At 53.7% G+C, this 12,938-nt stretch overlaps 1 protein-coding gene across 2 annotated transcripts in view; it reads left to right on the top strand.

The window, feature by feature from the left end:
• Nucleotides 1-12,938, top strand: part of MEF2D (myocyte enhancer factor 2D) — a 35,300-nt gene that overhangs the window by 15,029 nt on the left and 7,333 nt on the right. For both annotated transcript variants that reach the window (XM_054711441.1, XM_028131361.2), the window contains exons 2-8: nucleotides 1,448-1,639; nucleotides 2,247-2,450; nucleotides 3,942-4,079; nucleotides 5,123-5,333; nucleotides 5,552-5,608; nucleotides 7,251-7,438; nucleotides 9,121-9,250. In XM_054711441.1, coding sequence (XP_054567416.1) covers nucleotides 1,586-1,639; nucleotides 2,247-2,450; nucleotides 3,942-4,079; nucleotides 5,123-5,333; nucleotides 5,552-5,608; nucleotides 7,251-7,438; nucleotides 9,121-9,250 — 982 coding nt within the window. In that variant the 5' untranslated portion in view covers nucleotides 1,448-1,585. The remainder of the gene's footprint in view (nucleotides 1-1,447; nucleotides 1,640-2,246; nucleotides 2,451-3,941; nucleotides 4,080-5,122; nucleotides 5,334-5,551; nucleotides 5,609-7,250; nucleotides 7,439-9,120; nucleotides 9,251-12,938) is intronic.

Raw genomic sequence — 12,938 nt, 5'->3', positions numbered from 1 at the left:
GGCTCTGTATGTTTTCTTTGTGCTTCAAGGTGATCAAGGTTGGGAAGCACTGTTCAGACTGAACTTGGGTTCTAGACTTGGCCCATTCCTTTAGAGTAGGAATCAGCAAACTGAGGCCCATGATTGTTCGTATAGATCTAGTTTCATTAGAACACAGCCACACTTATTCATCTGTGTTGTCTACAGCTGCTTTCATGCTACAATGGCAGTGTAGGCCTGCAAAGCCTGAAATATTTATTATCTGGCCCTTCACAGAAAAAAAATGCCAACCCCTGGTCTAGAGGGGTGATTTGTTTGTTTGTTTGTTTATAGCAACAGAACCCTTCAAAAAATTATAGGTTTAGGCCCACTGAGTAAAATGGACTGGTGTGGAAGTGGTTCAAGCGATAGGGGGTCTACAGCCCCAGCCCCACTCTGGAATACCAGGCCCCAGGGCTTCGTGAGCTGGGTTTGAGGATCTCTGCTCTAGACTTGCTCTGGTATGGTCTTTGTTTTTTTTTTAAAGATTTTAAAATAAATTATTAATTTTTTTTTAAAGATTCGTTTTTATTGATTTCAGTGAGAGGAAGGGAGAGGGAGAAACATCAGTGATGAGAGAAAATCATTGATCCGCTGCCTCCTGCACGCCCCCTGCCCCCCTCTCTCCCCCAGGATTGAGCCTGCAACCCAGGCATGTACCTTGACTGGGAATCGAACTGTGACCTCCTGGTTCATGGGTCAGCACTCAACCACTGAGCCACACCAGCTGGCTAAATTAATTTTTACAGGGAAAGGAAGGGAGAGGGAGAGAGAGAAACATAAATGTGAGAGCGAAACATCAATTGGCTGCCTCCTACACGCCCCCTACTGGGGATCGAGCCTGCAACCCATTCACGTGCCTTGACTGGGAATCGAACCAGCAAGCTTTAGGTGCACAGGATGATGCCCAACCAACTGAGCCACACTGGCCAGGACTCTGGCATGTTCTTGATACAGGGATGCAGAATCACTCCCATTGTGGCACCAGGTAAACTGTGCCAGCTGCATGGACTTGGCAGGTGTGTTCACTCAACACATTCTCTGCACTGAGCTCCTGCACAAGAGCCACTGTTGTAGGCCAGAGGGACCCTGGTGAGCCCAGGTGTCTTTGTTGTGGGAGAGGAAAGTGGGATGTTCTCTGAGACCCAGACCCTTAGAAGTCAGGGAGCTCCATGTACTCCATCTGACCTGGAACCTGAGGGCAGCCGTGATGGGATGGAAAGGGCCTGGACCAGAGTCCTGGGCTCTGAGTGTGAGGTCCAGCTTGTGCCTGGCTGTGGCATGCCGTCCCCTCAGGTTGCCACCCTGTCCTCATTTTGAGGACACTGACAGCCTCTCCCAGAGGTGCTGTGGACCTGGCCTGTGTGCCCAAGGAGCAGGGCTGAGGATTGCTAGGACTGACTGTCTTGCCATGACCTTCCCCTCCCAGGAGGCTGTGCAGAAGGTGTCCTGCAGACCATGAACTGAGCACTGGTCCCAGACCGTTCATGAGCACAGTGTGAGGTGTGCCGAGACCTGCCACCCAGCGATCCCCTCCCCTCCCTAGCACTGAGGATCCCCGGAGAAGATGGGGAGGAAAAAGATTCAGATCCAGCGAATCACCGATGAGCGGAACCGACAGGTGAGGAGGTCCTAGGGCCACACAGTGTGGATGAGGGCAGGGAGCTGGCCTCTGCCTCTGTTCCTTGCAGCCACTCCATGAGGGCTTCCTGGAGGAAGGGGTCTCTGAAGGCTATTATGGAAGGGGAAGGACTGAGTGGGGAAAAAGAGGAGCCCCCATCTCCTTGTAGCTGTTAGAATCCTGTGTCCCAGAGCGCCTGCTGCTGATGCAACCACACAGACTCATGCCCAGGAGCCCTGCCCAGAAGGCATACGCCCTGGGCATGCCCCCTTTCCCAAGATGAATCCTTCCCTCTTCCAACCCCAGGGGAAGAGCCAGGAAGTCCTTCTGTTCTCCTTCCCTGACCTCATTATAGTCCCCAGAACAGAGATGTGGAGGTCGGTGCATCCGAGTCCTCTGCCTTCAGTGAGTTCGCTGTGGGCTGTGCCATGTGTTGGCAGACGGGTGCTGGCCTGTTTCTTCCTCAAGCCAGGGGCTCCTGAAAAGAGAGCTGTGTCACCTGCGATGGGGGCTCCCAAGAAGGGGCTGTGTTCAGCTGCCTATAGGTGGGGACTCCTGGGCAGGCCTTGACTGAGCCAGATCTGGCTGCCCACCCACCCACCTGCAGGTGACATTCACCAAGCGGAAGTTCGGGCTCATGAAGAAGGCGTACGAGCTAAGTGTGTTATGCGACTGCGAGATCGCGCTCATCATCTTCAACCACTCCAACAAGCTGTTCCAGTACGCCAGCACCGACATGGACAAGGTGCTGCTCAAGTACACGGAGTACAACGAGCCGCACGAGAGCCGCACCAACGCTGACATCATCGAGGTGGGCCCACGCACCGGACCCCGCCCACCCCTGCCTGCCACCCAGCATCACGTGCCCATGCAGCACGCACCCACGGGCCTGGCCTGCCTGTGCATGCGCAGGTGTACACCTGCCCTCATAGCTCCTCACCTGTGCGCACCAACATATAAGCCCACGTCCTCTCACACACACCCTAGGCTGAGGAGGAAGGAGGGGCAGTGAGTACCTGTCAGGTGTGGCTGCCCACTCAGCCCACTCCCACTGCAGCCCTCAGAGTCATTGTTGTCTGTCGGGCCTGACATGACCTCTCCTCCATCTTTTCTCAAATTCTCTCTCTCGGTGTCTGTCTCTCCCCCTTCTCTAGCTTTTGGTCTGCTACTGCATCCGACTCTTCCTTTCTTTGTCTCCCTCTTTGTTTTCATCTCTCCTGCTGTCTCTGTCCCTTTTTGGGTCCCCATAGCCCTATGTTCTGTTTCAAAGAGGGCTGCCGTTGTGAACTGTTGAGAGACATGGGCTTTGGGGTCCAGTTCTGGCCTTTACTGGCCACATGACCTTGGCAGATGGGTTGGCCTCCCAGAGCTTTGATGCTCACCCACCGCCGCGAAATGGGGCCAGTGCCTGCTTTGAAGGGTGTTGTGGGAATTGAATGAGACAGCCCAGTTCTTGCTCCGCACACAAGGTATTCGTGCCTTGGGCATATGAACTTGTGTCGATGGAGAAGGATGCCTGGGAAGGCACAGGCCTGCCTTCCTGTAGTGAGACTTTAACTCAGAGATTTGGAGGAAATCCCCTTATTTTTATATTAGAGAAAACAGATTTCCTCAGGACTAGAATGTAAAATTTGCATTCATTTTAAAGACAAAACAAGTATCTATGAAGATGTTTTGATCCTTGAGAGGGCAGCTTTGAGGTCTACTCCAGACCCACCAGGTATGTCCTTACTTTATGGCCACATGTGAGAAGCTCTGACCTTGGGCAAGGACAGCACGTGGGGTGGTACATAGTAGGAGCTTAGTCAATGCTAGTTCCTTTGTTTGCCTTTCTCTCTCTTGTCTCTCTACCTCTCTGTCTCATTTCTATTTCTCTCTCCTCCATCTTCTAAGCAGAGCCCAGGGATTGAGCTAGGCAAAGCCAGCCTGATTACCTTTCCCTGGGGAACGCTCCGTGCCTTTGTGCAGAGCTGGTCATGGGTGGTAAGGCAGGGGTGGCCAGGGCACCATCCTCCCAACCCCCAGAGCCCTCCCCACCTATCACCTTGGAGGCACATGTCTCTGCACCACGTGCATTCTCTGGGCTGTGCCCACCTTCCACGTGACCCCTGCATGCTGATGCCTCCCCACCAGCCGCATCTTCACACAGTGCCCCGGGGGGAGGGTGGCACTGAGGGATTGGGCTGGGGAGGTGCTGGGACCCCTGAGGAAGGAGGTTGGGGAACCGTGAAGGGCTGAAAGAACTCCGGAGAGGGGTGTGGGAGGACCCTGACCTCCGCTGACAGGAGTGGTGCGGTTACAGACCCTGAGGAAGAAGGGCTTCAACGGCTGCGACAGCCCCGAGCCGGACGGGGAGGACTCGCTGGAACAGAGCCCCCTGCTGGAGGACAAGTACCGGCGCGCCAGCGAGGAGCTCGACGGGCTCTTCCGGCGCTATGGGGTGAGCCCCACTCACTCTCTCTCTGTTGGCCCCCCTTCCGGCCCCTTCCCCCCCAGGCGCTGCACAAGAAGCACAGGGAATGTGAGAGCCCTGAGGTGGACGAGGTGTTTGCCCTGACCCCCCAGACGGAGGAGAAATATAAAAAGATAGACGAGGAGTTTGATAAAATGATGCAGAGTTATAGACTGGCCGTGAGTAGTAGCATGGAGGAGAGCCTCCCTGTGGTGCATGGTGTGGCTTTGCGCCCCGCCCGCCCTGGCCCTCTGCTGCCTCTGATGGATGTTCTGCTCTGAGCCATGCTGGGGCTACTGGTGATTCCTAAGGAACCTCTGACCTTGGTTTGATAAACCTGTGACCCTCACTGAGCCTCACTTGGATGGAGCATAAGCCAGGAGAGGCCTGGAGTGTCCCCCTCACCAGCAAGAAATGTGTAGATGACATGAGATCCTTAGATGACAGGAATGTAGAAATTGCTATTGTCCGGCTCTTTTGTGGGGGAAAGGCCCCCTTGGGCCTGCTCTGACACCCCAGGCTCAGATGCTTAGTAGCATTGTTTAGGGGAGTCAGAGACTGTTAAAGGGAAAGGCAGTGAGGTGGGGTGAACACCTACAGGAGGCCAGTGGATGAGAAACTGCAAGTGGAATGATGCCCGGACCCATGTGCAGGCCTGTAACAGCTGTGTGTGTGAGTTTGGGTCTGTACTCGGGGCCTCTAACCTGCTCCCCGTGTGTCCTGCCTGGCTGAGGACTAACCCACCTCTACTAGGGGGGTTCCAGGTGTCCCTGGTCCTGTCTGTAGTGAGCAGAGCCTTGTTCTCGTTCTCTGGGCCGGAGCTGGATCCCAGAGCAGTCCCACCAACGCGCTTCCTTGGTGGGAGTGGCAGGCAGGACTCCAAAGGGGCCCAAGGCAGAGAGATGGAGCTGCCGGCCCTAGGTCGAGTGCACAGCCCAACACTAGAAGAACCCTTGCCTGCTTTCTCAGGCAAAGTGGGTCCAAGGGAAGGGGTCACCCTGGCCTGACCCTCCTCTCCATTTTCTGTCTAGTCAGCTGTCCCGGCCCCCAACTTTGCCATGCCTGTGACAGTGCCCGTGTCCAATCAGAGCTCACTGCAGTTCAGCAATCCCAGCAGTTCCCTGGTCACCCCTTCCCTGGTGACATCATCCCTCACGGACCCACGGCTCCTGTCCCCCCAGCAGCCAGCACTACAGAGGAACAGTGTGTCTCCTGGTCTGCCCCAGCGCCCAGCCAGTGCAGGTGAGTGGGCCGTAGGTGGGTGGGTGAGGTGGAAATGAGGTGTGATGGCGACTTGGGATTCCATTTTCAATAGAGAGTATTTCCCTTCACCTGCACAGCATTCTCCCATTTATGTGGCTCCTGAGGGAAGGAACTATGACTCCTGTCCCGTTTAGTCCCCAAGACTCACTCTGGAGGGGCCGTCTTGTCAGCTCATCACGGTTCTGTTTGTCTTCCAGGGGCCATGCTGGGGGGCGACCTCAACAGTGCTAATGGAGCCTGCCCCAGCCCTGTTGGTGAGTACCGCTGCCCTTGCCGGGGTGCCGGGGTGCGTTGGGGAGGTCCTGCCCAGGAGTCCGGGGACAAAGAAGGACCTAGATTACAGGAGAAGAAGATCCCAGGGCCTGAACTGGAGGATTTCTAAGCCCTGAGATTTTTTTGTCTGTAGCCATGATTGGTGTGGAGCTATAGGCTCCGAGAATTCTGGACAAACTGTTGGAGGTGAAGATTCAAGTTTTTCCAGTTGAGCAGGACCTCTGGTTGGGATCTGAAGGATGGGAATATATCTCGTGTTGCCAGTGGGCAATAGGCACAGACTCTCACACATATTTACCTTACATACATACACGTAGACATTCTCACTCATGGAAACATCCAGACATTAGATGTGCACTGTGTGCACGCATCTATAAGCCCCAGAAGAAAGGCACCCCCCCCCCCCCCCAGCAGCTGACAGTCCCTCCTGCCCTGTGCTGTTGTCTGGCTGGTTACTATGACTTCGAATGTCACCATTGACGTCACCCTGACATTCCTGCCATTCCCGGAGTGATCTGGGAATTGGGATGGAAGCAGCCACACACTTACAGAGCAGCAGTGTGCTCTCAGGCAACAGAGCAAGATGACACTTCTGATTATGGTTACCCCCAACCTCTGGGCTTTAGAATCCCCCATTTTAGCACCAAGCACTGTATCCTAGCTTGTTGGCAGTAATTGTGTACGGGGTTAGGAAATGGGGGAAATGAGTGAATCCGCTCCCTCTCTAAAGAGAGGGCCAGACAAATGCCTGCAGACCTTAAGGAGGCAGCGATACTTGTGAGCCCTCAGGCCTGGCATGTGGAAGGTGGTGAGGGCCCTAGCTTGGCTTCCAGCCAGCTGTGTGGCCCTGGAGAAGTCATTAATACCTCTGTCAACCAGGCCCTTCTGTAAATAGGGCTAATGACACATGTCCTGACCACCTTGAGGGTTAGTGTGAGGATTAAATGAGATAATATGCATGTGAAAGCCCCAAGTAGGTTGTGGAGTTTGTTATTGTGCTTGTTGTTACCAGCCTAATTATGGTGGTGGCTGGGTTATCAGTCCCCCTGCCAGGAACAACACCACCACTAGTGAATGGTTCATCTTCCCCAGAGCTGAGGGATCTTGTCATGGGCTCATCCAAATCACCGTACCCCCAGCTCATTGCAAAGGGAGCAGCCTGAGTGGTTGATTTGCCATGGTGAGCAGAATCCTCACTGAGGCCCAAATTCCAGGCTGCCACCCCTTTTCCAACCTGGGTCATGTGGGCCCAGTCAGAGGCAGGTAGTGAGATCACAAGGTGCTGGACTTCCTGCCCATGGGCACCAGAAAGAGAAAAGGTGGGGAGAAGCTTGGCTGCAGAAGAACCTCTTGAACATTGTGGTTTCCATTTCCAATTCTTCCTACCAACCTCAGAACTCCTACCACCCAGTCCCATCACACATAGCTCAGAGCCAGGGGGATGAACCAATGATTCGATTCGGTAGTAAAGGGTCTTAGGGGAAAATCAGAGAGCTCAGTGCCCACTCAAAGCCTGGGCGTGGCTTTGAGAAGGGCTGGGTGACCGGAGTACTGGCAAGGGGGCAGTTATCAGGGCTGAGGGGTGGGTCCATGTTTTTCCTTTTACCCTCATCTCTTCTCCAGGGAATGGCTATGTCAGTGCTCGGGCTTCCCCTGGCCTCCTCCCTGTGGCCAATGGCAACAGCTTAAACAAGGTCATCCCTGCCAAGTCTCCACCCCCCACCCACAGCGCCCAGCTTGGAGCCCCCAGCCGCAAGCCCGACCTGAGGGTCATCACTTCCCAGGGAGGAAAGGGGTTAATGCACCACTTGGTGAGTGGGGGTTTGGACGGAGTGAGGGGCTGGGGGCTGGGGGATGGGAGCGTGGAGGGAGGAAAGAGCCCATCTCCAGCGGGAGATGTGAAGGTTACCCAGCAGTTAGGACTCCCCAGGAGAGGTCATGAAGCATGGCTGGGAAGAAGTCCCAGAGGGCTTTACACAAGGTTGGAACACAGAAGTACCAGCCTCCAAGGCAGTAAAGGGAACAGGAGAGAGAATGTTCTGTAACGGGAAGAGATCTGCCATCACAGCAGAGGATGGGAATTAGATTGTGAGGATTTCCTAACTGATGGACATTGGGATGTAGCATCTTATGGAATCCATCAGGGCAGGGAGAAGCTCTGTGCTTCTAGGCCGCAGAGCCTTCCTGCTCCCATGCAGAGGTGGGATGGGGTGGGGACAGGGTGTGAGGGGAAGGTGGAGGCAAGAGACTGAACCATCCCTTGGTTTTATTTCTGCTCCCAGACTGAGGACCATTTAGATCTGGTAAGTGAGGCTGTGAGATGTTTGCCGTGGCTTTGAATTCTGGGTCATCCCCTTGCTCTGTGGCCCCCAGCATGGAATATGTGTGTGCCCTTGTCCTTTCGCCTGTGTGTGTAGTGTGTGTTGTTTATTTGGTTGTTTGCCGGGACCTCCAAGCAGGATGCAAAGGTGAATGGGGCGGGGTCAGACATGCATGTGTTTGTACATGTGTGTATGTAGCTGTCTTACTGTGATGTTGCATTCATGCAGGCACACCTTTCTCTGTGTGTATGTGGGTGTGCCCGGGGAGTGGGCTAGGCCTTGCCCAGGCCTTGTCCCAGGATGCCTGGATTAGGCCCTTGGACGAGAGGCTGGGCTGCACTTGCTCTTCGACTCTGCTCAGGCCCACCGCATTCTTGGCACCCAGCGCAGGACCTCATAAAAGGGGTACCAACCAGACAATAAAAGTCATTTTCCAGGGAAGCCGAAACTTAAGGCGAGGCCAGAGGTGTCGTTGGTGGGGGCTTCCCCATTTCCCTTCTGTCTCCTGTGCTCCCTTCTGCACAGCCCGTCTCACAGGCACTCAGAGGCATACCCAGCCGCTCTTTCTCTCACACACACCTACATACTCACCCTCAGCCAGGATGGGGCGGGGGCTCCTCCCTCCCCAGTTCCCTGACGGGAGGCCAGTGAGGCTGGAAAAGGCAGGCAGGCTTTGGCGGCCAACACGGCAGCAGTTTCGGCCCCAGCGTGGAGTTGGAATAAACAAGTGAGTCAGCAGCAGATGGAGCTGACAGCCCCACACACGTGTGTGCATACACGCAGGCACACGCATTCCGTCACCGATGCCAGCATGCATCTCCCCAGGCATGTGCTGCTGTGTGATAGATGTAGAGCAGACTCCAGAGGCATCAGCCAGGAGAAGAATGGCTCTCCCTTCTCTCCTCTGCCCTCGGAGAGCTTGGTGCTGGGCCACAGGGCAAGCATTCCTCTCTGTGTGTAGGTGTGAATGGATTTGTGTGGCATGTTTCTCTCTATGGATCTCAGTCTCTGAATGCAACAGCATGTGTTTGTGTATCTTCGGGGCCTCTGCTGAGGCATCCCATCTGGGCCTTGGGACTCAGAGACCCCAGCTTGGCCTTGGAATGGAGGGTCAGGATCAAGCAACCCGCCTCCCCATCTACCACCTCTTGACAGACCATTTTCTCCTGCAGAACAATGCCCAGCGCCTTGGGGCCTCCCAGTCTACCCACTCGCTCACCACCCCAGTGGTTTCCGTGGCAACACCGAGTTTACTCAGCCAGGGCCTCCCCTTCTCTTCCATGCCCACCACCTACAACACAGGTGAGTGTTCAGGTGGCCTGAGCTGTGTGCACGTGGCCTTGGGACGGGAGGGACCAGAGAGGGGACATGAACTATTCTCTGGGGACACCCTAATCGGAGAAAGGCGGTTGATTTGGGAGAGCCCTACGTAATTAAGGTTGCCAGATTTAGCCAATAGAAACATAGAATGCCTAGTTACATTTGAATTTCAGGTAAAACAATGAATAATTTTTTAGTATGTCTCACAGACATTCTTCTATAAAATATGTCCCAAGATATACTTATGCTAAAAAATTATTCATTATTTTGTCTGAAATTCAGATTTAACTGGGTATTCCTTATTTTTTTATTTTTTTGTTAATCCTCACCCAAGGATATTTTTTTCCATTGATTTTTAGAAAGACTGGAAGGGAGGGAGAGAGACAGAAACCGAGACATCAATATGAGAGAGACACATCGATTGGTTGCCTCCCTCACGCACCCTGACCAAGACCAGGGATTGAACCTGTAACCCTTCAATGCTTGGGCCAGTGCTCTAACACTGAGCCACACCGGCCAGGGCAAGGGTATTCCTTTTTTTTTTTTTTTTTAATATAAGACCTAAAACCGGTTTGGCTCAGTGGATAGAGCGTCGGCCTACAGACTGAAGGGTCCCAGGTTCGATTCCGGTTAAGGGCATGTACATTGGTTGCGGGCACATCCCCGGTGGGGGGTGTGCAGGAGGCAGCTGATTGATGTTTCTCTCTCATCGATGTTTCTAACTCTCTATCCCTCACCCTTCCTCTCTGTAAAAAACCAATAAAATATATTTTAAAAAAAAGAGAGAGAAGGGAAGCCCTGCCCTTAGGGAGCCTCCCATTAGGAGAAGCCCGTACAGAGGTGGGCTGAGCAGATGATTCAGGCCACCAGGGCTGGGGAGTGGGGAGGCAGACATGGTCAGTTCAGTGAGGCTTAGAGGAGAAGAATGAAGGGATGAGCGAGAGAAGAGAGAGAGAGGCTGAGCAGGCCAGAGTGCAGGATTCATCCAGGTTCCAGGGAAGGCCACTGGAACTGCCTTGGTGGTGGAGTATTAGGGGGGCAAGGAGGAGGAAGACGGAGAAAGGTTGAGGAGAGAGGTCTGAAGACATGAGTGAGGCCTCTAGGTAGAAGAATTCAGACAGGACACTCCGTGCCCAGGCCGCTCCTGGGTACCCAGAGCTGTCCTGGCCGGTGTCACCCACTCACATTCTCCCAGGAACAGTCTGTGACACTCTTAGCCTTCCTTGCCTGCACTACAAGCTGCAGTGTCGGGAAGGACTGCCCAAAGGGAAATGCCTTGTCACTTTGTTTCAGAGCATGTGTGTGCCTGGGAACCTGGTCTGTTTCCCTGCTGTTCCCCAGGTTCTTTGACCTGTGAGTGGCTTGTGTTAGGGCTGTTTTGTGATGAGATCAGACTAGATCAAAAGACCCTTCAACTTCACTCCCCTCTCCAAGCCCCCATTCCAGAGTTGAAGCACCCTAGGTCCCAGACATCAATATAAATACCCACGAAATCTCACCTCTTCCCCATGTGTATAAATCCAGAACCCAGCCCTGTATGTAGGAAAGCCCCTTGGGGCGGGTAGGACAGCTGTTGCGGAACCAGACTCTGGCATGGTATCTGTGTCCAGATTTTATCATCCGGGTGTCTGTACAGCCCTTTGTTCCCATGTGTTCTCCCATGCATGCACGCACTCTCCGTTTGTTATGTCCTCAGGCAGTTTCAGAGGGGACTGCTTCAGATGGCCGAATCCCTGGGGCCAATCTCTTCATCTGTGAGAATTGTGAGTGGACAGGAGGTCTCTGAGGCTCGTCCGGCCCTGCCAGCTGGGGCTGGGCCTGGCTAGAAACACCAGTTCCCCGAGGACAGCCAAGGGTGCTTGGCAGAGGGCAGCACAGACCACTTTTCAGGAGCTGTTGTTTTTTTGGAATCCCAGGGCGGTGATTTTCTGCCATCTTCTCGGGACTCCTGTCCCCCTGTGAAGAAGGAAGGAGGTTAGCGGGTGTCGGTGAACCTGGGGCAGGTGCTCAGCAGGCCAGACTTGGTCACTGTGGTGAGAGAAGATGCTGATGCTGGGCCTGCCCTTGGAGCCCTGGGCGAGGTGTGTGTGGCCTTCCTCACATCCTCTCGGCAGCCATGGCTGCGGTTGCTCTGGCTGCAGGAGTAGTTTCAACAGCAGGGTATTCAGGTGACTCTAGATGCATAAACAAAACCCTCACGAGCACATTGCTGTTTAGTTGTTTACTGTACAGTCCTAGTCCCCAGTTCAGGTTCCGGCTGGGGGTGATCTGGCTATGGTAACGTCTTAGTAAGGGACAGGCCTGGCCCCTGGTGAACCCTGGCTGCAGAGGTCTGGCTTGTGGACATGCTAGGAGCAGGCCCAGTGGGTTGCCAGGTGACCTGCAGGCCATGTTCCTCTTACCCAGGAAGAGCAAAGCCTCTTGGAAAGCCAAGTCTCCGGGTAGATGGGGCTGGAGTGTGCTGGGAAAGTGAGGGACTAGGAGCTGAGTCTCAACCATTCACTCGCTGAGGGGTGTTGGGCAGGTGATGCGCTTTTCTGTGCTTGGCTTCCTTGTTTATATAAGGAGTGTTTGAAATAGTCGGTCCTAGGGGCCCCTTTCTGCCCTTGCTCTGCTTTTTAAATGTAAGCAGCTCAAAGCTCCTGGCTAACGTTAATGAGGCCAGAGGCAAGCATGGACCATCTCTCTAGGGTGAGATTTAAAAGTCATAAAGAGGCCTGGGATCTTGTCTTTGCTCTGCCGTTGGCTTTCTCTGTGACCTGGGGCGTTCCTCAAACTTGAGGCTGCAGTTGCCTCCTTTGTAAATTAATAATAATAAGTAAATCTTTTGAGTATTTACTATGTGCCAGACACTGTTCTACATGCTTCATGTATGTTTTGTTGTTGTTGTTTTGTTACTTTTCATCTGAGGATATTTTTTTCCATTGATTTTTAGAGAGACTGGAAGGGGGGAGAGGGAAGAGAGAGAGAGAGACAGAGTCATCTATGTGAGAGAGACACATCGATTGATTGCCTCCTGAACACACCCCAATCGGGGCTAGGGAATTGAACCTGCAACCCAGGTACGTGCCTTTGATGGGGAATTAAACCCGCAGCCCTTCGGTGCTTGGGCTGACGCTCTAACCACTCAGGGCGTGCTTCCCTGTGTATTAACTCAGATCTCCCAACAGCTGTGTGATATAGGCAGGATTATTGCCTCCAGTTTATGGAGAGTAAGTAGCTTGCCCAAGGTCACATGACCTATAATGGAGGTAGCCAGGAAGTTTGACCTCATCGCTCATGCCTGTAACCTTATTGTTGTGTTGCACAGATAATGCTGTCTTCTAAAGACAGGGCTGGCGCGGATGGCCCCTGATAACCTTGGTGGTACAGGGCTGCTGTGATGGGAGGAGGGGCGTGCGTGCCCTCCCGCTACCACAGTGCAGTCACCTTACGCTCCTTAGGGAAGACAGTTCTAAACTGTTCCAAACAGGATGCAGCATGAAGCATTACAGTGCTGTGTAAATTGTGAAACATCTTGTGGCTCTGTTTGTCCTGTGACAGTGCAAATATCACCGTTTCTTTATTGAGACAGAAATTTTAGAAAAGAACAAGCAACATCTCCTGGGGAAACCGGTTAGAACCTGGGCCTGCTGTGCTGCACCACTGTTTCCCTCCCTGCCCCGCTGCT

This window comes from Eptesicus fuscus, chromosome 22, assembly GCF_027574615.1.
Source record: "Eptesicus fuscus isolate TK198812 chromosome 22, DD_ASM_mEF_20220401, whole genome shotgun sequence".
Taxonomy (NCBI): domain Eukaryota; kingdom Metazoa; phylum Chordata; class Mammalia; order Chiroptera; family Vespertilionidae; genus Eptesicus; species Eptesicus fuscus.
This window is presented reverse-complemented; position numbering and strand designations above follow the sequence as displayed.